The 25373-nt window shown below is 40.8% G+C and overlaps 1 protein-coding gene across 6 annotated transcripts in view; it reads left to right on the top strand.

Moving 5' to 3' along the window:
- tbc1d1 (TBC1 (tre-2/USP6, BUB2, cdc16) domain family, member 1) overlaps positions 1–20328 on the top strand; it is a 39240-nt gene extending 18912 nt beyond the window's left edge. For 4 of the 6 annotated variants that reach the window (XM_028975133.1, XM_028975135.1, XM_028975137.1 and 1 more), the window contains 11 exons: positions 1618–1755; positions 1975–2079; positions 2270–2406; positions 9239–9448; positions 11646–11807; positions 12156–12314; positions 12632–12876; positions 12956–13115; positions 14521–14690; positions 18343–18519; positions 19592–20328. In XM_028975133.1, coding sequence (XP_028830966.1) covers positions 1618–1755; positions 1975–2079; positions 2270–2406; positions 9239–9448; positions 11646–11807; positions 12156–12314; positions 12632–12876; positions 12956–13115; positions 14521–14690; positions 18343–18519; positions 19592–19831 — 1903 coding nt within the window. In that variant the 3' untranslated portion in view covers positions 19832–20328. The remainder of the gene's footprint in view (positions 1–1617; positions 1756–1974; positions 2080–2269; positions 2407–9238; positions 9449–11645; positions 11808–12155; positions 12315–12631; positions 12877–12955; positions 13116–14520; positions 14691–18342; positions 18520–19591) is intronic. The other 2 variants (XM_028975134.1, XM_028975136.1) reach the window with 2 other exon arrangements.
- Positions 20329–25373: the final 5045 nt, after the last annotated feature.

A 25373-nucleotide genomic window follows, 5' to 3' on the forward strand; every position in this document is an offset into this window, starting at 1 on the left:
TATTTTTCCCAGAAAATGGAAATGCATTATTCTAATATAATTTGTTTTTATTCCATAAAGCGGGACCATAGGTGGAATAAAATAAAACAAAAATGTCCAAGATGAATGCTCAGTAGCATTCATTTGGCTTAATTGTTTTAGCATTTGGATGAACCATGTTAAAGGAGACTAGGAGCAGTGGTGGCGGGGCAGTGACTGTCTAGCAGTTAAGGAAGCGACCCCGTAATCAGAAGGTTGCCAGTTCGAATCCCGATCCACCAAGGTGCTACTGAGGTGCCACTGAGCAAAGCACCGTCCCCACACACCGTCCCCCCGGGTGCCTGTCATGGCTGCCCACTGCTCACTAAGGGTGATGGTTAAAAGCAGAGGACACATTATGTTGTGTTACCGTGTGCTGTGCTGCAGTGTTTCACAATACCAGTTTCACTTATTTTCACAATGCCCTAAGAGTGAGGCTTGTTTGCTTGTGTAAGGTCAAAGGTGTCCTCAGAATTTACCTAAATAAATAATTGACATTGGGCACAAGTTTATTGTAAGAGGGTGCTTGACAGTTGTTAGCTCTTCCAGTTATAAGCTCTTTTTATAAAAACATCATTAAATATTGAAAAATTATACATCTATATATTGGTAGTTAGTTTCAGTAAAGATCCAGATTCAGATACAACCAAGTGGTTAATTATTTATCTATTAATATAATCTTGAAATAAGTTAGAACTTGTCACTTGTACAGTCTTGTTCTGCTATCGAACTGTGTGCAGGTCTCTGAAGGGGCAGCATGGCTTCATAATGATTGGTTCGATGGTCCTGTGAAATTCAGGAAGCTACCTGCAGTTCATTTATTACTCCAACCTGACATCCTCTTATATTCATTGATTTCCAAATATCCAGGAAGCAGGGCTGCCTTTTATAGTTCCTCCACTATGCTCATAGATGGCTATAAGTTATAAATTCTTTTGGAGTTCTTTTCACTCTGGTACTCTAGACTGCTGGTATATCTAAGAGCCATATGGAACAGTCATCATAAGGACTGGAAATCTGCAGCAGTTACATTATGCAGCTTTTGACCTGATAACTAGTACAGTAAAATGCCTCTTGCATATAAGAGCATGTAGGATACATTTAGATTGCTTTCTGGTTTATGGTTTATACTCCTTTGTTGAATTTGAATTTGCATTGTAATGTTATGTAAGAACCTCATTACGTTTCAAAAAGAATGTTTTAATCCAGTTCATCCATTAATTGATCAATTTCAGATTAAATAATTCCAGTATTAATCCACACCCTACATAATAGTTAAAGTATTTATTTACATTTTCTTTCTCATTTCCTCACAATATTTTCCTTGTTTTGTAGTGGGAAAAAAAAGAAGTATACTCTTTTGTTCATTTGTGTCTTTTTGATTTAGATGAAAGTCTGTGCAAAACTGGGCATCATTCATGCAGAAAACCATTATCATATTAGCAACGTAACTAGAATCACCACAGACTGCAACTCACCCTCTCACATCCGGGCATTCAATAACTATTTTATTTTGTTTCCCCACCCCAACATGGTCATTTAACCATAAATGAATGTTCTCTGCCCCTCCATCTCTGTTCTTTTGGTGATGTTCGTTAGGTTGCTGAGTGGCAATTCTAGCAGCACCCCTGTCCTTTGCTCCTCTTCCTCATCTTCCCCATCTCTTCACTTCGTAAAGCCTGTCAAACTGCCGATTTCCAGGGGTGACCTCCACACCCAACGCTCAGCTAAACGCAGGTGTTTCCCTCACTCTTCTTCCTTTTGCTCACTGACCCTTTTTGTCTCATTATTGAACGAATGAAGCATGATCACTGAGCACTAATACTAATACTGATTTGTTTATGACCTTTATTCACCAGATCTCCTCTTTTTCTATCTCTCTGTACCAATCTTCTCCCTTCTTCTTCTTCTTCTTCTTCTTCTTCTTCTGTTTTCTCCTCACTCTGCTGGTCTCAGTCTGGGTGGTTTCAGAGCAAGGCTGCATTCCTCCTCTTCTGTTCCCAATTTCCTGAAGTTTCTGGCTCCTGTGAAAGAGAATGAAGATGAGCCCCAAAGACAGAGGTACAGAGACAAAGAGAAGGAGTAGGAGGGAGGTGGTATGAAAAAGATTCCAGTGCATTGTTTGCAAACTGTAACATGTTGCAAGTGTTACAGAGGCTTAATTAGGGAATTACATGTAAAAAATCTACTGCATTAACAGTCTTATTAACTTCACCATCCCTCTGTTTCGTGTGTATGTGTGTGCGCGCAGTGATGTAGCGGCCATTTCCAGCCCTGCTGCAATGTATGTGGTGGGTGAATCTAGTCCACTACGTTACCACCGCCACTCCTGGAGACAACAGATCTTCCTCAGAGTTGCCACTCCTCAGAAGAGCACAGACCCAGCAGGTAAGTTATTGAATGAATAGTCAAGCTGAAACAGCTCACATCCTGTATCATATCTGAAATGAAAGTGATTGTGATACACAACACAAGCACACAATGAAGTGTGTCCTCTGCATTTCATCGTGTGAACAGTGGGCAACCTTGAATAGCATCCTGGGAGGAGTGTAACTGTTGAGGGTTACAAGTCTGTTTCCTTAGCTGCTTGGCCGCCACTGCCCGTTCACCACACTGATACAGATATCATTTTAATACTGCAAGTGCAATACTTAAAAAGCTTGACATAGAACAAAAAACTAGTATCTCTCTAGAGGAGGAAATTACTTTGTACACTGCTCAAATTAAGGGAACACTTGGGGGACGCCATGTAACTCTAAGTCAAGCAACACTGCTTGACAATCAATTTCACAAGCAAATGGAATAGACAACAGATGGAAATTATAGGCAATTAGCAAGACAACCCCAATAAAGGCGTGGTTCTGCAGGTGGTGACCACAGACCATTTCTCAGTAACTATGCTTTCTGGCTGATGTTTTGGTCACTTGGCCATGTTTTGCTGGTGATGCTTTCACTCTAGTGGCAGCATGAGACACGGTCTACAACCCACACAAGTGGTTCAGATAGTGCAGCTCATCCAGGACAGCACATCAATGCGAGCTGTGGCAAGAAGGTTTGGTGTGTCTGTCAGCAAAATAGAGCATTGGGGCAATACCAGGAGACAGGCCAGTACATCAGGAGACGTGGGGAAGTTTGTAGGAGGGCAGCAACCCAGCCACAGGATCTGCCTTTGTGCAAGGAGGAACAGGAGGAGCACAGGAGGCCACAAATGTGCATGTGCCTGCTCAAACAAAACAGACTCTATGAGGGTGATATGAGTACCTGCTGTTGTCTTCCTCTTGGAAGTCGCTTTGGATAAAAGCGTCTGCAAAATAAAGTAAAGTAAAGGACCTGATGTCCACAGGTATCGGTTGCGCTTACAGCTCAACATCGTGCAGCACATTTGGCATATCACCACAGATTGTCCAGGAGTTGGCAAATGCTTTAGTCCAGGTCTGGGACTAGATCCTTCAGGAGACCGTCCTCACCCTCATCAGGAGCATGTCAAGATGTTGTAGGGAAGTCATACAGGCACATGTCGGCCACACTACTGCCTCATTTTCACTTGTTTTAAGGACATTAGTTGGATCAGCCTATAGTTTGTTTTTCCCATTTTAATTTGGAGTGTGACTGCAAATTCAGATATCCATGGGTTGATACATTTTTGAGTAGTGTATATTACCGGATCATACCATTCTATTGTAGCTATTTGCAATTGCATTTGGAACTAATGTTCACAGCATCCTCTTTGCTTGGAGGAAAAAAAAATGGTAGCTCTAACTCTACTAACAATAAGACTATAAAATAAGACTCCTCTACTTTATGCGGTTCTAAATCTGCTCTGTGGAGGTATTGTGATAATATTGTATCAGGAGCAAACAGCGTCACATCAGGCAATCAGTTTTCTGTGTAAATCTGACCTCTACGTATTTCGCATGGTATTTTATCAACGTGTCTTTTCTGCTTTAGTTAACAAAAGGTGAGTTCTGAGAAAGAAGTAATGTGATGTTTAATCATGTAACCTGCAGGTGGTGCTATGGTTCCAGTACTGGACCTCCTCATGAATGGTTTGCTTGATCAGAGGACAAAATAAAAAAACAAAATTACATTATCATATTGTATAACACTGTATAAATAGTGTGTTATAAAGCAAGGCTACACACTCACCATATATAAATTGATGACAAAATAATGGGATGTTTTCTCTCGTCTTATCTGATTATCTTCTTCATATGACTTGCCCCATTAGGGGTGGCGGAAGGTTGTCCACACAATTTATTTGTCCAAATTCTTCCACTGGATGCCTTTCCTCTCCATTTACCCGGGCTTGTGATCAGCACAAACAAATACACTGTCACCCGCATCCCCAATGCCAGGGTCCATCTGATCTGATATTTTTCCAAATTATTGTCCACCCCCACCTGGATTCACCCAGAAGTTAATGAATTAATCAGGACACACTTATAGCCTCCTGCTGAATATACCCAGTCGCACCAATTTAACTAATTTAGGTAATTTAATTTTAATTTTTGTAAAAAAATTGTTAGTTATATAATTGCTCCAGTAATCTAAAGACTATTTTTCTAATGTAAAAATTCAGTCAACGGCATTTTGGATGAATATTTGGTAAAAATTTTCTTTGGTGTACCTTTTTTTTTTCTTCTCACTCCATGTTTGTCACAAAGCCCTCCAGGTTGTTTAAATCGCCTGTTCATACTGATCTTAATGTTTTTTTAATTGTTTCCTTTAGGTGGCAGTGGGTGTTCATGTCTTTTGCTGTGACTTACCTGCTCTTGTGGTTAAAAGAAGTTATCTTCTCTGGAAGAGCTCTGTTCTCAGGCTGTGTGTGTTTTTGCAATCTGTACCTGTCACCAGAGTGAACTTGCCTTCTGCAGTCCTGTAATTTGGGCCTGTCAGTATGACTATCGTGCTGGGAATACCCTGAGGGTACCCGTTGAGTCGAGGCTTCCCGAGAGTCAAGGCGAGGCCTACGATCTTACATATGGGCCGAATGCCTGACCTCTTCACACAATATGACATATTGATTGCTTCATTGGGGACTACGGACCGGCCACAGATTGGGTTCAAAGTTCAAAAAGTAGGCTTTACTTTTATTCAGAATTAGACCTTTTCAGCTCCCTGTGGGTAGCCATCAAAGATAGTGACCCGGGAGTTGAGGCAAGGCCTTGCCTTGGAAAATTAGGAGAAAAGCAAAAAGAGCCATTCATGGCCACTACACTAAGAACTTAAAAAGCACAAAAAACGGAGGCCTGACCTCTGTGCACAACATGACATATTGGTTGCATAATTGGGGCCTATGGGATGCCCACAATCTGAGACCAAACTTGAAAAGTTTTTTTTTTTTGCACTGACATGGTTGAGCATGCGCACACACAAATTTTACGTCAGGTCGTGCGGCTTTTCATTCCACACGGTTTGACGTATGGTTTGGTGGGATTTAAGATTTGTGCGCAATCCCCCAAAAAAGAATGCGTTTATTATTGTTGTGCAAATTTTGGACTTTTTTGGACTTTGTGTCCAGATGGTTAGACATACAAAGAAGTTTTTGATTGTAGATCTTGCCAAGACCGATGTTTTGACATATAGCTTGCATCTGTCCGACTTACGGTTCACACAAAATTTTGAAAAAATAAGTGTCAATGGATGATTATTATTTATTTATTCATTCCGTCACTTTTTCAGCACTTAATGTGGGGTCATACCAAAGCATGCACACCGGCAAGCTATATATTAAAAATTAGTACTTTATTGTGTGAGGTGTGCTATTACTTAAGTGATTGGAGTGGGCGTGGCCGAGTTATTAACGCTCTAAAAGGGTCAATTCCCCGTTATAATGCATTGAATGCTAATTTTAACATCATTAAGCTCCATCAGCCACATTATTATAACTGCATGCTAACATATACATTTTTTAACAGAGTCCAAACATCACCAAATATAATGTGACTCGTCTTGGCCACGCCCTGTTAGCATTTTTGATGTTAGCATGCTAGCATTAGTATGCTAATTTTTCAACATGTTCCAAACGTCACCAAATGTAATGTGCCTCATATTGGCCACGCCCTGTTAGCGTTTCTGATGTTAGAAGGTTAGCATTAGCATGCTAACATGTTAATTTTCAACATGCTACAAACATCACCTAAAGTCATGTGACTGCCTGTTCCATTGGCTACTTTAATTATACCACCTGCTCTTAAAACTGACACCAGCTCTGGAGGCCACGGCCAGTGCTGTGACCAATGCTTCTAGTTTAGAAATTGTGTTACATGCAAGTAGATGGAGTGTGTGTGTGTGTGTGTGTGTGTGTGTGTGTGTGTGAGAGAGGGAGAGGATTACGATTGTAGATAACCCTTCAGTGTTCTGTAACGGAATGCACTAGACAGAAGAGTTTATTACTGATTGTATCTGAGGTTCTCTCTGTGGCAGCAAGTGATTAAAACTTTTTGGTCTTATTTGGGGTGGATGTCTGTAAACTAACTGAAACAGCTCTTGAAACGGCTCAACTAAACAAACAAGTAATTTTGCCCATTTGTACTTTTTTTTTGTCTTTAGGTCAATAGCTCAGATGAGTCAGCATTGAGGGTCCGTAACTTATTCCCCCATCTTAACTTCTATTTATGCACCATTAACCTCAGCTAGGCAGACTGAATCACTCTCTGGAAACACAGAGCAGAGCATTGGTGAGCGCTCATATCTACAGAATATCTCATCTTGGGTCCTAGACTCTCTCATCTGCACTCTCCTCTTCAGCCCCAGAAGAGCTTGGCCAGAAAAACCTCTGTATAGCCCTGAGTAAAATAAATCTATTTTAGTTTCTATGACCTCTATTTTGGTTGAAACATTTTGTTATCCAGTGAATACCTCCTAAATCCTAAATTAGCCTCTTCAAAGGTTTAGTATCCCAGGACTTTAAAAGTGGCTGGAGACTGAGATGGCATAGTTCTGCCAGTCACACATGTAAACAAAACTAATGCACATGATTGAACATGTCCTCCATGACCTGATGTAAGCGCTTTAATGTAAGTGCTCCGATTGGATAACTAGTAAATGTGACATTTGTGAATGTCTCTGATGTGCTACATATACAGTGCCCCAATGTGTGGCCAAAAAGCAAATTTTTGGTTAGTTTTTCAAGCTGCAGGTAGTTTTGTTCGCTCTACTATAGTAGTTTTGTTCACTCTACACCGAAAGGCTATTCTCTCTCTCTCGAATTATATAAATATTTTTTTAAAATTCAAAGATACTATAAAGTATTATAAAGAACACTTATAAAGAACAAAACTCTCAATTTTTTTTCTCTCCTGAAGAGGGCACTGTTTTTCCCGCCCCAACACCCAGTACTAGTAGAAGATGTAAAAACTAATGCGTCCAGTTTTACCCAACATTTTTTTTTTCTTCTTCAGTTGGGAACAACCTGTAAACTATTGCTAATGTTGGGAGGATTTAAAGATGAGAATATAATCATGATGTTTGAAGAAAGAGCTGTATATAGATTCCAGGTCCATGACTTATCGTGCTGTAATGAAGACCACTATTTGATCTCCAAGCTGTGGCCTTCCCCTCATAAACGGGGTTTATGAGGGAGCTTGGTTTCCTGATCTCTCTCTCTCTAATTTGGGGTTTTCAGTAATATTTGTGCCATTTTTACATACAATATTTACATGTAATTACAATAGTATTCTACCTGTGTTAATAAATGTGAAACTTTTCATTCCTTTTACTTCTCTTGTGCCATGCCTCTGTATGTCCAGGTAGCATCAGATGACTTTAAATACATTGCTAATAATTGTTGGAATCAGATTAGCAAGTTCCATGCAATTTCTGATGTCTCGCCTTCGCTGCTGAGTTGGATTTCTATTTTTCCATATTTTACAGAACCATCTCTGAGTGAGATCTGTCAAGTTGATTTTGAGGAGTGTGCATTCATGTTTGTATGTGTGTGTTTCCAAGGAAGAGACTGTTTCAGACTGTTGACTGATGGCACAGAGTGATTTGGCTGGGTTTAGACATGCTCCATTTCACACCTGTGTGTGTGTGTGTGTGTGTGTGTGTGTGTGTGTGTGTGTGTGTGTGTGTGTGTGTGTGTGTGTGTGTGAGTGTGTGTGTGTGTGTTTGTGTGTGTGTGTGTGCACACGTGTGGGTGACGTTAGACGAGACTATTGTCTAACATGGAATTTAAGCCTTAGCCAGTGTGTATTTGTACTGTACGTTCGTATGTGGTGTGTGTAAAACTTGTGTGTGTGTGTGCGTATGTGTGTGTGTGTGTTTGTGCCATCGGGTGTGTGCAGGGTGTGGTTTGGTACTTGGTGCATATAAAAAGTTTTATGTTTGTCGTTCCATTGCAGAACAGGAAAGTACCAACCTTGTTGACCCACTTTGAGAGAGAGAGAGAGAGAGTGTGTGTGTGTGTGTGTGATGTATGCTTAGTACTTTGTGGTTTGTTTACAAAAGGAAGGGATGGATCCATTGTGGGTTTCTGTGCGTGTGCACACACGTGCTAACAAATGCCTGTCTATTAGGGTTGGGCAGCTAATTAGGTTGCAAATTATTGTGATATTTTGCCCCACAAAATTAATATATTATGTGAATAATGATAGGTCAATTTATTATTGTTATTGTTATAATAATAATTGAATTCTTGCCAGAACTGAACAAACCATCTGGTCTGTTTCTGTGTGTGTGTGTGTGTGTGTGTGTGTGTGTGTGTGTGTGTGTGTGTGTGTGTGTGCGCTCATCTGTGTGTCTCACCTATTTTTTTGTTGTTTATCCTTCCTAAATATTGAGTCTTCAGGAATGAAGCTTCACTTGCCTCACAACTCAATCTGATCATGATTCACCTGGTAATGATGCATCTCAATGTATTGCATGTACCTTTGGCCAAATATTTTGGATTTTGGAAGTGTGATTGTACAGGAGATTTTATGTGGGAGTGGGAAGAGGTGAGGATTTGTTCAGTGAGGTGAAAGAGGAGCTTTTTCTCCAACAAAATACAGAGGGAGGTATTTCCTTTGATGCAGAGATCACACATGTCAAACGAGAGAATTTTCACAAAAAGATTCAGAAGAGCCAAAAAGACCGACCTCTACCTTTGATAAACCAATATTAAATGCTGAGGTGGATTTTACACAGCACAACAAAACACCAGTTGTACAATATTTCTGTCAGGATATGGTATCATCCAGCCGAATCAACTGATCTCTTTTCTATCGCTCTGTCTCAGACAGGGCCAACTCTCCTCTGGATGTAGGCGGCCGAATGACCCAGGGCGTTGGATTGTCTGGCAGCGGGGTCGGTGCTGATGTGCAGCTGGGAGCCGTTCCTGAAGAGAAGAGGAAACGGTGTGGCACAGAACTGCGAGACCTCTGGAAAAAAGCCATTCTGCAGCAAATACTGTTGCTGAGGATGGAGAGAGAGAACCAAAAATTGCAGGGTAATTTCCCACACTGTATGGAAAAGTAGATTTTAGTTATGGTGAAGTGTCAATCATGGCATGCAGCCAGTTCAGCCCGAATCTTTACCTCTATGTGAGAAACCACAGGTTGACCCAGTTTGATCTAAAGCATGGGTGTCCAAACTTTTTTCAGGTGGGCCACCCCTCCGCCAAATACAGGTATTGCCCAACCCCCTCCTTTTTGAGTTTAAAACATTTGTCACATCATGGGCTTCCTACAAGTATCCGACTATGGATTTTTTTTTTTTTTTTTGCCGTTTTTGCATTCCACCCAAATCCACCACACTGAAGCTTTCTTTGGTTCTGCTTGCTTTTGAAGCTGTATCATTGACCATAACCTTGTGCTAAAATTACATTACATTACAATACTTTTATGTGTCTGCCATGTTTCATCATATCTTTTTAGCTGCAGGACATTTAAAAATGGATCATGGTCCATTTGCAATTCATTTTGAAATTGTTCCAGAAAAGTCCAATGAATGGACAGGTGAGCCTGTTCAACCACTTACACAGATGCTGGGATTCCCATCTTACTGGCCATTTATTAACTTCCGGTATTTCAATCTTACTATGACTGGTTGAAGGACACTATATGTTCAGACATGAAACAATATACGTAGGTCACACACTTGAAAAGTAAAAGTAAAATACAAACAGAGCTCATTACAAGCCGCCCAGTCCCAGTAGGGCATATAACTTATCTCAAGCAAATTGCACAAATGCAGGCTATATGCTCTGTTCCACCACATGCCATTTCTTACAAACTGCCGTACAAACTACCATGGCAGATAAAAACAAGAAAATAGCCTGTGCCTTGTTCTCTTTATGAAGAATGTACTGAAAACAAATCAAAATGCTGCCCAAAAAACTGAATATACACATACATACCCCTACGCAGTGTTTTTGCCACCTCTGTACCTAAAAAGCTCTATCTATCCTCAAGTCCAGACATCCACCATCAAATTATCTTAAGTAAGAAGGCAGAAAATGTTGCAATATATTTGAATTCCATGTGTACAAAGCGTCTCAAATAAGTGAATACTAATCGTGTTTGAGCACGTTTGAATTTCACAAAGATGTAAATCTTTTTAGGGTAAGCTGCATCCATTTTTGTTTTCATGCACAGAGTAAATGCATGTGACTGCTAACCACAGTTTGTTCCAACCTTGCAATTCTGGGAGTAGAAATATCTCTCAGTGCTGTCACTCTGACAACACTTCTCTTTATTTAGAATTGTCACCTTAATATACTGTAATTGCCTTGTTAGAAACAATTAACATTCCATTACAATTTTTCTCTTTCTATTGCAATTGATGAGTCAAACATGTCTGTTCGCATGACCAGCTGTTGCTGAATGGCATATTTTTGCTGATCCAATTTATATGACCTCAAATATATTATTGCTTAACATTTCAGTATTTTAAGTATCACATATTATCAAAAACATTATGAGACATATAGAAATATGAGTGTAAAATCCTGGCTGACCTGAGTCATTAATCCTTAATATAAACTGCAATTTGAACACAATGAGTCAGACCAGCCCCATATACAATATTACAGATGTGATTCATGCAGAGCAGCTTTCCCTTGCCAGGCACTCGCCAGGAGTTGCAGGCAGAAGATTCGAACATGCGCCACACCAAACAGCAGGCAGGCTGCTTCCAAGGAACAGCAGCTAGGAAACAGAGCATAAACGGGACTGCTGCCAAACCCCATATGCACCTTGGCCGTCCTGCTGGTTGTGAAAGAATTGGGTGTGCCGTGCCTGATCGGGTTGGCACCTTTCTTCCGCCCTGCAGCAATTCCTGAGCGCCAAGTGCAGAAAAAAGAACAACTATCAAACAAAATAAAAAGTGAAGTGTTGTATCTGCTGTATGTTTCTGGTATTTCCAGTTGATCAGTGAATCATGAAGATGCATTGTCACCATTGGAAATATTTATTTCTAAATGTTAAAAACAGATTAGGTGGAATTCATTTGAGGTTTCTTTGAAGGAATTGAATGGCAGGAATGGTCAGTTTATTACCTCTATTTGTAAAGTATTTTTTATTAGCAGTCCTTCCTCTTTTAGGTGACTGATTTACAGCCAAACATCAGGATTTTACCCACAAAACTCTTGTTTAAATAAAAAGAGGAAATATAACTTACATCTGTCCAACTTGTGACATCCGCAGCATCTGAGAGTGATTTGCAAAGTCGGCGCCTGAAGTTGGACTATGAAGAGATCACACCCTGTCTGAAGGATGTCACCCTGGTGTGGGAAAGCATGCTGGGTACTTCTGGGAGAGCGAAGATCAAATTTGACACAGAGAAGATCCACTCAGCTGTTGGACAGGGTGTGTTCCCAGATAAGGTTCCTTGTACATCTCGGCTGCCACGAAGGGGTGAAACGTTTTAAAAACACTAGAAATAATTTTGCACACTTTAGATTATTATATTCTTAACACATTCATGAACTCTATCATACAAAATACATTAGGGATGTACACAGTGATGCATTGTGGCTGTGTGTGGTGGTACACTTGCCTTCATCAGACCTGTACACAAAATCTCCTGGGAAATCTGTATGAAAACTTTCAACATGAACATCTCCAATGTTCTCTTTTTGTGTGTGTGTGTGTGTGTGTGTGTGTGTGTGTGTGTGTGTGTGTGTGTGTGAATTTATTATTTTAAATTTTACTTAGGAGTGCCACGTCAGCACCGGGGAGAGATCTGGAAGTTTCTGTCAGAGCAGTACCTTCTGAGGCAACAGGTCCCCAGCCGAGCACCCTGTATCGACACACCATACAAGGAGCTCCTGAAACAGCTCACCTCTCAGCAGCATGCAATTCTTATAGACCTGGGTGAGCATGTGTGTGTATACAGACTGGGTCAGCATTAGTGCATTACTGAGAGCAGTAATAAAACAAATGTTATAATCTTACCTTCACACTGTGTCTCAAATTTTGTTTTTACATACTTAAATTTTGTGTTGAGCACAACAGCGCAACACCCAGTGTGGCTCAGTGGTAGAGCGCATGCTTTCAGACCCCAGTACCTCCATAGTCATGACCTTATATAATCGTGTCTTACTATAGGTTGTTGTTGGATACAATGACAGAATTCAATCGTTTTAATTATTTATTTGATTTTCTTTCTTTCCTGAATTTGTCTTCTACAGGACGCACTTTCCCGACACACCCGTATTTTTCTGCCCAACTTGGTGCAGGGCAACTCTCTCTGTATAACCTCCTGAAGGCTTACTCCCTGCTGGACCCAGAAGTGGGCTACTGCCAGGGTCTGAGCTTCGTGGCGGGTGTGCTGCTCCTACACATGAGTGAGGAGGAAGCCTTCAACATGCTGAAGTTCCTCATGTTTGATATGGGCCTCCGAAAGCAGTACCGGCCTGACATGATCATACTCCAGGTGCTGAGCAGGCCCAAAATGTGGAGGATGTTTAACAATTCAATGCATTTCTTAATATTTTGTTTTGTGTGTGTCTCAGATTCAGATGTACCAGTTGTCTCGGCTGTTGCATGACTACCACAGGGAATTGTACAGCCATCTGGAGCTGCACGAGATCGGGCCCAGTCTCTATGCTGCTCCCTGGTTCCTCACTGCATTTGCATCCCACTTTCCACTGGGGTTTGTAGCCAGAGTCTTCGGTGAGTACAAGGAAATCAGCGAATTATGTACTATTATTAAAATACACAAGTGTGACCTGAATGTGACTCCGGGGTGCTGTTGCAGCTTTCATCAGGGTTTTTGCATAACTGTATGCTTCATATTTAATGCCAAGAAACATAAATGGAAGATTGGGAGTATAAGTGATGTCATGTTTTTAAATCTGCTCTCTATCACGGTTTTCTGTCAACTCTGTGCTTCTCTTCTTTGGAAATCCTTCAAATGTTTCGTAGATCTCACTACTTTTGGTGAGCATTGTTTGGTATTATATTTCAAGAATGCTGTCTCACAAACACACATACACCTTTTTGGATATTCTTCTTGTTCTTCAATGTTGCTCATCAAGAACTGGATAGTAGTAAATAGAGACGCTAATCGAGCTATTCAATTTGTGATACACAATTGTTTCACAGTCCTGAGTTTTCTCCTTTTGTACTCTTAATTTGTGGTAAATTTATGTCAGGCCCTTTTGGCGTGTGTGTGTGTGTGTGTGTGTGTGTGTGTGTGTGTGTGTGTGTGTGTGTGTGTGTGTGTGTGTGTGTGTGTGTGTGTGTGTATATATATATATATATATAGTATGTATAGCAAATAAGAAATAGTTTACACTCTGAAGACTCAAGAACTCATTAGTACATGAGCTGAAAGTATTAAATGTAAATATCAGCAAAATTAATGTGTATTTGAGAACCATTAGGACAGTGGATTTAGTTTTCAAGTAAATCATTGGTGTCTGACCTTTGACCGGTCATGCCACTAAAAGAATCACTGTTAGTTTTTTGTGGTTTTTCTCTTTTACATAACACAATTATGAATATCAAACATGCACCGTATGATAATGTAAAATTAAACTTTATTCATGATTACATTGTTTGATTACTACATGAATGCAATAATGAATCTATTCTAACCATTGTCTGTTACAACAACACATACATCTTTAAGTCAATTTATGTAAATTAAATTGAACTAGCAATGTTTGTGTGAAGAGTGCCTATTTTGATGGGTGTCTTAATATGCAAATCAGCCACACTTCATGGTAGTACTGGTACCACCCCATTCCTGCAATATTTAGTCAGATTTTCAACAACCACTGCTTCATGCCTTTTCTGCTTACATCTTGCACATCTTGTGTTAAGGTTGTCTTAACATGAAGTGATGGAAATGCCATCTTCCACTTGCCTGTTGTCACACCCAGATCTCAGATTTCATTGGCATTAAGAATGTTAAGAGATTTTTTTTTTTTAATCATGAGTATAAATGTACTTCTGTACATTTATACTGTTTGTGTGTTTTAGACCCAATTTCTGTATTAAAAATTTAAATGCTATTCCCCTTGATGGGCTCTCAGTAAATTACTGTTTATTTGATGATTTTGTTGTCTTTCAGATATGCTTTTCTTGCAAGGATCTGAGGTCATCTTTAAGGTTGCTCTGAGCCTGCTTGGCAGTCACAAGCCTTTGATCCTGCAGCACGAAAATCTGGAGTCCATTGTGGATTTCATTAAGACTACGCTTCCTAATCTTGGACTGGTGCAGATGGAGAAGACAATAAATCAGGTAGAGAAACATGTACACACCTGTCACACCCAGGGCGTGAGTGTTATTTAGTGGCAGAGGAGGATAAAATGCACTCACACTCGGGCGTATGAAGTGTGTAGTCCTGTGGTTTAACTAGACAGTTACACCTAATTACAGAAGCAGACAGGTTATCACAAGGTAAAATAGGTCAAATCATCTCATGCATATGAACCATAATTAAAATTTAAGCAAGTCTCTTTATTACTCAAATGTTTGTCTGTTCTGTACCCTGCTGTCACTTTTCACCTACATTTTATCGTTGATGATATCAATTCCTTTGGAGATTATATATATATTTTTTGTAATATATAATATGGCTGCAAGCCCTCACACCTATAGTGCCATGACCGGATGCATGCATTATGTTTTTTATCAAATGGAGTATTCATTCAAACTGTCAGCAGCCATCTGATCCCCATGACAGATACCCTTCCTCCACTCTCAGAGGGTGAGCAACCTAAGTGGTAATTTTTCAGCCACCAGTCAGTCGCGCTATACCACGGTGTTAACATGCATATATGGACATAGAATTGGAAAGGCCTCCAAAATGCCGAAAACCTAGGATAATAATAATAATCCTTGCAGTTACAATAGGGCCTTTGGCCCTGTTGGGCTGGAGCCCAGCACAGTACCTCATACAGTAATCGTTTATGCATGCGGTCAGTTCTGTGATGGCCACTCTTTGGTGCAGTTGTTAGCAGAATGGCCTCACACCTCAAAGTTAATGTGTTTTACTTATGCACTAGTTTTGTGTCATACCCTGTGTTTGGCATGGTTTTCCTCCTGCCACTCAAAGGCATGCACACTAGATGATTTAAAATTGGTCCTAGGTATGTAATGGTGTGTATACTTTTCTGTGGGCCGGCATGAGCGAGTTCCCCTCAACTGTACATTTTACACAGACAAACACATTATCAACGTACTTTCTACTTGAGACTGGTCAGTAAGTGGTGTCTCCTAGCTACTCTTTCATGAAACTGTATGGATGTTTTCTCTGATTATACTTATTTTTAATTGCTGTTCAGTCAGACCCTGTCCTGCCATCACCTGGGAAGGGAGGGGCTTGATTTGTAAATAATTTCCTTTGCCGACAAATGGATGGAGCACAATCCTTCCCAACACTGTTGTGTCTTTGAATTTATTTTATCTTGCCAGATCATTTGTATGTATGTCTCAATGTGTGAAGACCTCTATTTTTTTTATTCATACAACCAAATAACTGGAACATTTCCTGGATGGACTTCCTCTCTGCTGTTCTGCTGTATGTTGTGTAGAGATGGTGTATTAATTTGTAACCAAAACAGTCCTTCATTGCAAATTGATTAGAAATATTCGGTGTGCATATGTTTTGATGCTCATATTCAGCTTCTCTCTTTGACCAGGCTTGATGTCTGACTGATGACATCATGACGTCAACTTTTTTTTTTTCTTTTTTGTTGTCTGCTGTGCACCACTCGCTCAGGTATTAGGAATGTGGGTGTGTCCGAAGCCTGTGAATTCAAAGGAAACCATGCCCTCTGTTTAGGCAAATTTCAAAGGAAGTGCACCAGGAAAAGTCCCCATATGCCTTTGTTATATATACAAAGGCAACTCTTCAGTTTTGTTAAACTGTTAATTAAGTCCCATCATTAAGATCCATTATATAGGCATTCATGGTGATGGTGTGGCACTCTGTTCAGTGAACAATATATTAACTTAATTCAGAGTTCTTTATGTACTTAAAATGTACTTAATATGTAAAGTAAAAATACTGTGATTTACTTGGACTTTAATGTGCTCTTATCATTTTTGAAATGGGACTCTTGATTAATCAACTCTTGCTCTCTTTGCACCAAACCTTTCACTTTCATTTTGTTTTAAGACAAATTTTAAGTTTTAACAAAACTCAGAATAAACACTGGCATACTGATGAGCTTTCTTTTATTATTTTGTAATAAGAAAGGAATGCCTTAATCAGGTTGCCATTAATGGTAGCCATTATTTGTCATGTTATACTGGTTCAACAATATTAAAGAAAGAGCATATTAAAGCATTAATTAATTTCTCAGAAAAAGGGAATAGCTTGGCCATGGGTACGGATGAACTTTTTAAGAACTTTATCTGTTGTCACACCGAATGTTGCTGTCAAAACATCTCAGATGTCGGGCTGGTTTTGACTGGATGAATGCTTATAAAAAAATGTAAAAAACAAGTGTAAGATAGGCCCCTGAAGAGCTGTAAATTTTGGTTTGGGCTCTGTTTCTATTATTTTAGAATTCTATCGGGGTCGGGTTGGGTTGAGCTTGCACAGTAAATGATCAGTCAGTAAACATGAACGTCCAGTCTATAGTACCTGTTTTTTTCCATATGTTTTGTCGCTTGTAAGTTTGTGGGTTCACTGTCCTGCCATACAAACGGCAGGACTATTTGATAGTAATCTGTATCTATGAGAACAACCCAGACCTTTTTGGTCTTTGATTTCTTATTATATGACACCCAGAAGATTGTGTTTTTATAAACAAAGGATGAAATGGCAGGAGCCCATCTCATCTCATTATTATATCAGCATTTCAGAAACTTATTACAGGCCAGAAGATTGCTTTCAGGGATTTAAAATGATTCAAAGAACATAAATGAACACTCAAAATCTTAAAATGTATGTATTATTCCAAGTAACTGTTCAATTCTGCATTTACCTTAAAAGTGGTGAAATGAATAAGTGAAGTGATTGTCATTGTGATATACAGCAAGCACAGCACATGGTGACACAATGAAATGTGTCCTCTGCGTTTAACCATCAGCCTTGGTAAGCAGTGGGCAGCCATGACAGGCACCCGGGGAGCAGTGTGTGGGCCTGCTTACTTACTGGCTAGGCCAACCACTGCCCCCGTGACCATTACAAATAATTATACATAAAAATATATTGTATTTTATGTCTGGTATATTGCTTAAACATTGACAAAGTCCTGCTTTGTCACCAACCAATGACTCAGCTCATGGAGAGGGCTTTTGTTGTAAAATTTGTGTTAATGTGTGACTGCAACTACACAACTTAAACGTAGCTTGAACAAAGCAGTTCGAGCTGACTGCATTTATATCTGCATAACTTATCCCAACATAATCCTTTTTCAAGACTGATGCAGTGACCTGGTGTCAGCAGGCACCTTATTTATATATGGGCAGACAAAGTTTTAGCCAAAAGGTGGTTCTTTGTTGTTGTGCTTATGTGTGTTTATGAACCACTGTGGTTTAAACACACATTTACACACACACACACACACACAAATATATAAATAGATGTCCTTTGTCAGAGTGTGTGTGTGTGTGTATATATATGTATATCTCGAGGCTAGAGAGAAGAAGTTTCGAACAGAACCTTCTTTTCATACCCCCTGTTCCCAGGTGTGGTTTCTCACAAAGGGCGTACTGTAATCGGATTCCCTGTGAGTATCATGTAGTCTGAAATGTATGTCCTCCACCGAGACATTCAGCATGTCTCAACTAGCTCCCTCACGCCCACTCATCTTCAGCTTCACTTGTTTGACTGTCCGTCACTTTTCCTCAGGCTGTACTGAACATCTCTAATTATTCCAAGTGTCCATGCCTCTTATTGTCTACCTCCTTTTTTCCCCTCTATCTCTCTTTCTACCAGGTGTTTGAGATGGACATCAGTAAACAGCTGCAGGCATATGAGGTTGAGTACCACGTCCTACAGGATGAGTTAGTTGATCACCCCTCTACCCTCAATGAATCCCAGCGAGCCGCACAGCTGGAGAAGACCAATGGCAGCCTGCGACAGCAAAACATCGACCTGCTAGAAGAGCTGCAGGTACTAACCACGTCCATCAGTTATCGCATTTATTCCGGTTATCCATTAACTCCAACGTGACATTCCAGGCTCCATTTCTCTTATGTCTCATTTCATCTTTTCTCTGTCTACTGATAAATGAGTGTAGGCAAATATGGGTGGAACGTTGCTAGTGTGCCATGGGCCTTAGAAGGTACAGTGGGGACATGGTTTGTAGGGACAGCTTTCCAAGGCCTCACATTAGAAGCCTGAGCAGGACGGCTGTCAGAAATTAGACGTTTGTTTTCTCTTTTGCAGTCCATATTTTATTATTTAGCAACTTGCGGAATCTCTATAGCACAGATTCAATGAAATATCACTTCATCAGCTGTTTGTGTTCACCAGAATGGTGTTTAGTTGTTCTCATTGCGTGTTAAATAGTTATCAGCTCTCTGGGGCTAATAACGTTCTAGCCATCATTATTATTGGAAATGTTTGCATCCTGCATTTAGAACTTACAAATAAAAAAAGGGCCTTAAATAATAGTTACATTAGCTACCATAGAATAGCTGACCTGTCTACATAAATAATTATGTTTCCATAACCAGGCACCTTTTCCATGAGTCAGTGTCCAAACTAAAGTAGGAAGCAGGTTTGAGACCCAGTTTGTCATGTAATGTGATAGAATGGGTACAAAACAAGCCGAAGAAAAGGCTGGAACTAAAAAAAAAAGAAAATATGATTTGCATATATGATCTTGGTGCATCAAGTCAAGGATCTTGCCCTGAGTGCTGGTGAGATTTTGGGGACTGTGGTGTGAGAAGGGAACGGAGGTAATCGGATGTCATGAAAGTGAAACTGACAATATACAATATGAATGGCTACTTCCTGGTCACCTTAACTAAAATAGAATAGAACTGTTTTTGTTTTTTCATGTCTTTTCATGTTGCATTTGGTTCTGAGTTTTTTTTTTTTTTGGAAGAATGAGTGAACATCAGACAGTTTGGTGTTCATATGAAAATGAGAATGTTTGCATCGGTTAAAAATTATTCAATAATCCAAGTTTCTAACCTAAAATGTAATGCCTCTTTCTCTCTCTGCCCTTCTCACTCAGGTGGCCCATGCAAAGATCCACTGGCTTGAGTCTCGAGTCTCCACTTTGGTGAGGAGTGAAAGTGTTCTTCAGAAGCAAGTTTGCTCTCTGCAGGAGGACAACACCTGCCTGCAGGCCACCATAGCCCAGCTTCAGACTCAGCTCCTGAGCCTTGGCATTCCACCGGATATGGGCCCTGGAGAGGAGAAGCAGGGTCGGCTCCCAGACCAAAGCTGCAAACGTGACCAGAGGAACCTGTAATATTCAGGGCTCTGGGCCTTCATGCATTTATCTGATTCAACTCACTGATCAGAGGAACTCATGCCTCTTTGGCAGACATTTGCACCTATGTGTGCGTGTGTGTGTGTGTGTGTGTGTGTGTGTGTGTCTCTTTAGTCATGTACAACTATTTTAGCTAAAGCCACATGAACATAAATTACTGAAAACTGATTGTTTGTCTAGTGATTTGAATGCAGTGTTATTCACCAAGATTAGAAATCAGTAACACAGGCTGTTTAAATTTGTGTGAGTGTGTGCGTGTGTGTGTGTGTGTGTGTGTGTGTGTGTGTGTGTGTGTGGGCGTATGTGCAGTCTTGCATCTGTGCATCCTGCCTTTAATTCTGTTTCAGAAGATGCGATGATGAAACACTGTATAGCACCTGTGATCTTTCCTTGCACAAATTGTTTTAAACGATTTACTGTGTTCCCGTTATTATACGTATATAATACAGCACATTTTATATCCTTTCATTATGTAACTGTTCTCTGTGTGGTGATTGTCTCCAGTGTTCATCAAACATGAAGTTTTTTTGTTGTCATTATATGGCATCACTACAATTTAGTGGTGTATGATTTTGAGGTTGTAATATTTCATTTGCATTATGTGTCACTTGAAGAGACATACTCACCCAGTGACAGTTTTATGTTCCAACTTGAGTACTCTCATCTGATCATTCATTTTTCCTGTTTCAACTTTTACTGTACCAAAAAACTGTGGACCATATTTATGACATTGACCAGATCATTTTAAAGGAAGCTAAACAGCTCCATCTTAATCTTAAATGTCAATCTTAAAGTTTTTACTCCAGACCTACCTGTATAGGACCTATAAACATATTCAATCAGGAGGTCCAACAGGAGCAGGATTGGACTTTTTGTTTCAGTGTCCAAGTACTGCCGTTATGACACAGGGTCATAGGCCTGCCTTACATAACCTAATATGAACATTATTTGTTACTGAGTGCCATCCTCTTGCAACACTGCAATCGAGCACACAGCAAGTAAGGACAAGAAGACCGCATCTCATGTTTACCACATCACTTATTACGGTCACATCAATCACCTTCAGATCAGAGATGAGCGCTTTCTCAGGATTTTGATTGCTTTGCTATAAATACATACACGCATAAACATGATTTGATTAGATTAATAGTATATTGCCATCTCTGGATTATGACCATTTCAAGAGGTGAGATTAGGATAAATGTCATTCAACTTCTAAAGTGATGAATGTGGAGAAAACTATAACAAATGAGCTGAACTAAAATAAACTAAATGGATAAGATAAAATGGAGATAATTGAATGGCGGATGTCAGAGCTGTTGAGAAAGGGAATTGTTGGCAGAAGGTGAGCTGCTGTGAGTCCTAATGAAGAGAGGCAGAGGGGATGGAGACGACCAGGATTACCGAATCATCCTGGTAGATGCAGATTTACTTTACGCAAATAAATGATAAAGGAAAAAAAGAACAGAATCCATTAAAGCATTAGGTTACATGCCAATAAAAGGTCTGTTTTATATTTGACTAACATTTTTTATTTAAATACACAACAAATGTTTAAGAATTAATTATGAGTGTTCACATACTGTTTAGCTCACAAGTCACAGGTCTAGCCAGTACTACAGCAGCAGAAAGACGAATGCAGCACCGCTGTTGGTGACAGAAAATGACACAACATGATATGACATGCGGTTAAGAGTTTTAGCGTTCATTTGCATGTAAGCAAAATGCTGCTTCTCCAGTTTTTCCTGATCTACATGGAGGGAACATGGAGGAACACGTGCAACGTTGGACATTGTAACAGGTCCTTCAGGTACTGAAGTGAAGGTAAATTCGATGAAAAGGGAGATTTGAGTCCTCCCGTCGTCGTCATTTTTCAGTGAATCCTGTCAGCTAATTCTAAAATGGAGTCAAATGGAAATTATTCAAAGCTGTGAGTTTCCCACCCCTTCTGCCGTGGAAGCGAGATCAGTCCAGAGAGACGGGACCCATGTCCATGACATCTCCTTAACTCGCACCATTACGCGTGTCTCTTGCCACTACGTCCCCGTTCTTCTTCATGCTTCTTCAGTCTCATGCGCCGTTATCAGATCGGTCTGACCAGCTGATCTCGGAGACCTCGGTGAACTGCAACAGGAGACACGCCCAAGTGTAAAACATGTGGGCCTTCCAGGAAGTAGATGACTGTTAATGCGAAAGTGTGTGTGTACTCCGCCTAAGCGCTCAGGGTCTTTGAGTAGTAGTAAAAAAATCATTATGCAGTTGCATCCGTTGTCTTCACTTGTAGGTCGGATGCATGTGTGTCCTCATATTGTCACGTGCTGAATCCGATGTATTCAGCATTTGGTACATAAAAGATTACATAAAAGTGGAGTTTATACTTCCATGTTCTCCTCTTATTTCCAGGTCCATATTATGTAGCTTTGTGTGTGTGTGTATACATGTTGCTGAGGAATAGATCTGGATCTGGATCTGGGCCCACAGGTATTCAGGAAACAATCGTGTCATTAATTAGTAACTCATTGCAGGGCCATAATTGCGGTGTAAAGCTCTCCGTGCTGCGAAGGTGCTGCATTTATTCCACATGACCTCAGCATGTCATGCAGCATGCAACACCATTCTAAACTTCTCACGAAACTTCCACTTTTATTCCTGTTGATTTGTGTTTCTTTTCAAACCAGGAGACTTAAAGTGAACATTATTCCACGCTTGTTTGGGACAGACATTTACCACCTATATAAGTTTATCACATCACAAAAACCTGAGATTTCTAACACATAGATCTATCGTCGGTGGCCAAGCGTGTGAACGAAAGTCCATCTTCTCCAATTACTAAATGAAAGGCAGTGGACACGTGAATGAAACGGTGCAGCCGCACAGCCCCTGATGCAGCGGCTCGATCGGCATCAACATATTTCAGTAAAGCCCGCAAAGTGGTAAGTGGGCTTGTTTCCATGAACTCGCTTACAGCTCAGGCCTGCAGTTGCCTTCACCACCGGTGCTGTAAAATCCCTCTCTGTTTTTCTGCCACTCGAATATGCAGCATGCTTGTTGGTTTGGTTAAATAATAACCAGAATTAAACCAAAAAAATGCTGCTGTTCATTCGTGTTGATGATCTTCAGGGTGGATGTGATACAGTAGAGGCGTTATAGGCGTGTCTCTGGCCTTAGGGCTGTTCCACCTTGGTAAAAAGTATCTGTCCAATCCTGAAGGCTTTGAATGAGCCTTTGCGCTTAAGTGCATGATTGATTACTGTGTTTTTCCTGTGTGAAGTTGTCTAAATGTTTACTTTTATTCAATATCCGTTCATTTATTGTAACCATCTAGCCGACCATCCTAATGCTGATTCTGATTTTTCATTCTATATTCTATCATGCAGGTTTTGCAAGTGATGTAGAGTTTCTGGTGTTTTTAGTAATAATGGTTTATGGGTAAAAGATTATTAATTGGCTGTATGCTCTGGCCCACACCACTGTAAAGCTGGTTGGTCTGTGCCATTCCCCCAAAATGCGACTTCAAACAGCAGATCCTGAGAAGAGAATTGTCTGCACAGTGAGCATCGACACTGTCTTGGTTCATTCTGGAATCATCCCGGAACTCCATGGTCCCCCTTCCTCTCGTTAAATCTCGTGTTGCCAGATCGGAGTGTGCACTTCCAGCTTATCTGAAAGTGGAGACAGCAGTGTTAGAGGTTCGTGCAGATAAGGAAACCGATGTTTCGAATGTAGATGTTGGCGGCAGCTCAACATAACAGGCAAAATCCTGAAACGACACAGATGCGCCGATGAATGGCTGGTTGGATGGATCTTCAGAGGACCAAGACACACACATAAATAAAGAATTCATCCTCTTACTGTCATGATGTCTTGAGAAATTGATCATCTGAGAAATGTTCTTTTGAAAAACACCAACAAGACAAGTGTTGGGAACATTTGCTATTTACTTGGCATGAACTTAACAAATTAAAGCACAGAGTAAGAAATGATGTGGAACCAGAATCCATCTTTGATGCTGTAGGCTTTAGATATAAATGTTAATTCAAGTTCAAGTTCAAGTTGAACCTGGTGCTCCATGTAACATTTAAACAAAGTTATGTACTGTGTGTGTGTGTCCAGAGTGGAAAGTCCCTGAGCGTTCAGGGGTCTGTGGGACGAAGCTGTTTCAGAGTCTGTCAGTGAGGGCCCGAACGCTTCGTACCTTTTTCCGGATGGCAGGAGGGTGAAGAGTGCGTGTGAGGGGTGTGTAGAGTCCTTCACAATGCTGGTGGCTTTCCTGATGTCCATGTGTGCAACTTCATACACTGTTGTCCAGAAGCCGTTTTTATTCTGAGTACGCTGTTTGGCTCGTGGCAGAAATCCGTTGCCACTAAGGCATTAGGTGGAGCCCGACGCTGCTGGAATTCATATCTTCTGGCATTAAGATTCTGGCCTATACACAGCACGGCTGTCACAGTGCAGTTCATATACAATTACAAACTAGATCTCACCATCAAAGTCAAACCGAAGCCATCAGTGAAGTGGATTTATGAAAAGTCCTTCAAAGTTATTCAGACTGATTTTGGCAATTCCCTGGATGATGAATTGTAATTCCCGAAGAAATATGAACTTTATGAAGCTCGCGGTTGTACTGTGTGTCATGGTCAGAGTTCTTGTTGTGTGTTTGTGTGTGTACAGCCCAACAATCAAACCGACCCAGAAATTGGACCAGGCAGGGGCGACGCCCGCCAGAAGCCCCGCCTACCCGCCAGCTATACCTATAACTGGTAGAACCCAAACCAAAAATAATAATAATGATGGAGTAATGACATCACAAGTACTGTGCAGTTTCACTCTCAACTGGTATAGAAGTGAATTAGAATGTGCACACACACACACACACACACACACACACACACACACACACAGGAAAACAGGTTATGGCAGGTTTCCAGTAATTTACACACCTTTTGGCATTGAGCTCAAATGTGTGTTTGTGTGTGTTTCCCCTTCATCTGAATGCCTCTGTGTCTTCATGTAAATGTCATGTGGAACAATTCTTGCACGTTCACCAGGTCACAAGGTCACCCCGACTCCACACTGTTTCCTGACCCCGACTCCACCGCACGGTGAGGGATCTTGTTCGAGTCTCGCCTGCCGTAGCCGGTCTAGCGGGTCAGAAACAGACCCGTAATCGGGAGGTTGCCAACCAGCCAAGGTGCCACTGAGCAGAGAAGAAAGTGAAGAAGTGAAGTGAGGTGAAGTGACTGCTTCACTGCTTTTAACCATCCCCCTTCGTGAGCAGCCATGACAGGCGCCCGGGGAGCAGTGTGTGGGGATGGTGCTCAGAGGCACCTCAGTAGTGGATCGGGATTACGAGGCCACCACTGGCCCTCTCAGCAGTGGCGCTGGTTTCACTGTGCGCACTGGCTGCTGCGCTGTGGTTTAAATGACTTTCACTTCACTGCAGAAGAGGAATGGGGCTGGAAGGGGGCGCCACAGCCTCTGATAGGATCTTGAAGCACATGACGGACTTGCACTCACCTGC

The sequence above is a fragment of the Denticeps clupeoides genome, chromosome 4 (genome assembly GCF_900700375.1).
Source record: "Denticeps clupeoides chromosome 4, fDenClu1.1, whole genome shotgun sequence".
NCBI lineage: Eukaryota > Metazoa > Chordata > Actinopteri > Clupeiformes > Denticipitidae > Denticeps > Denticeps clupeoides.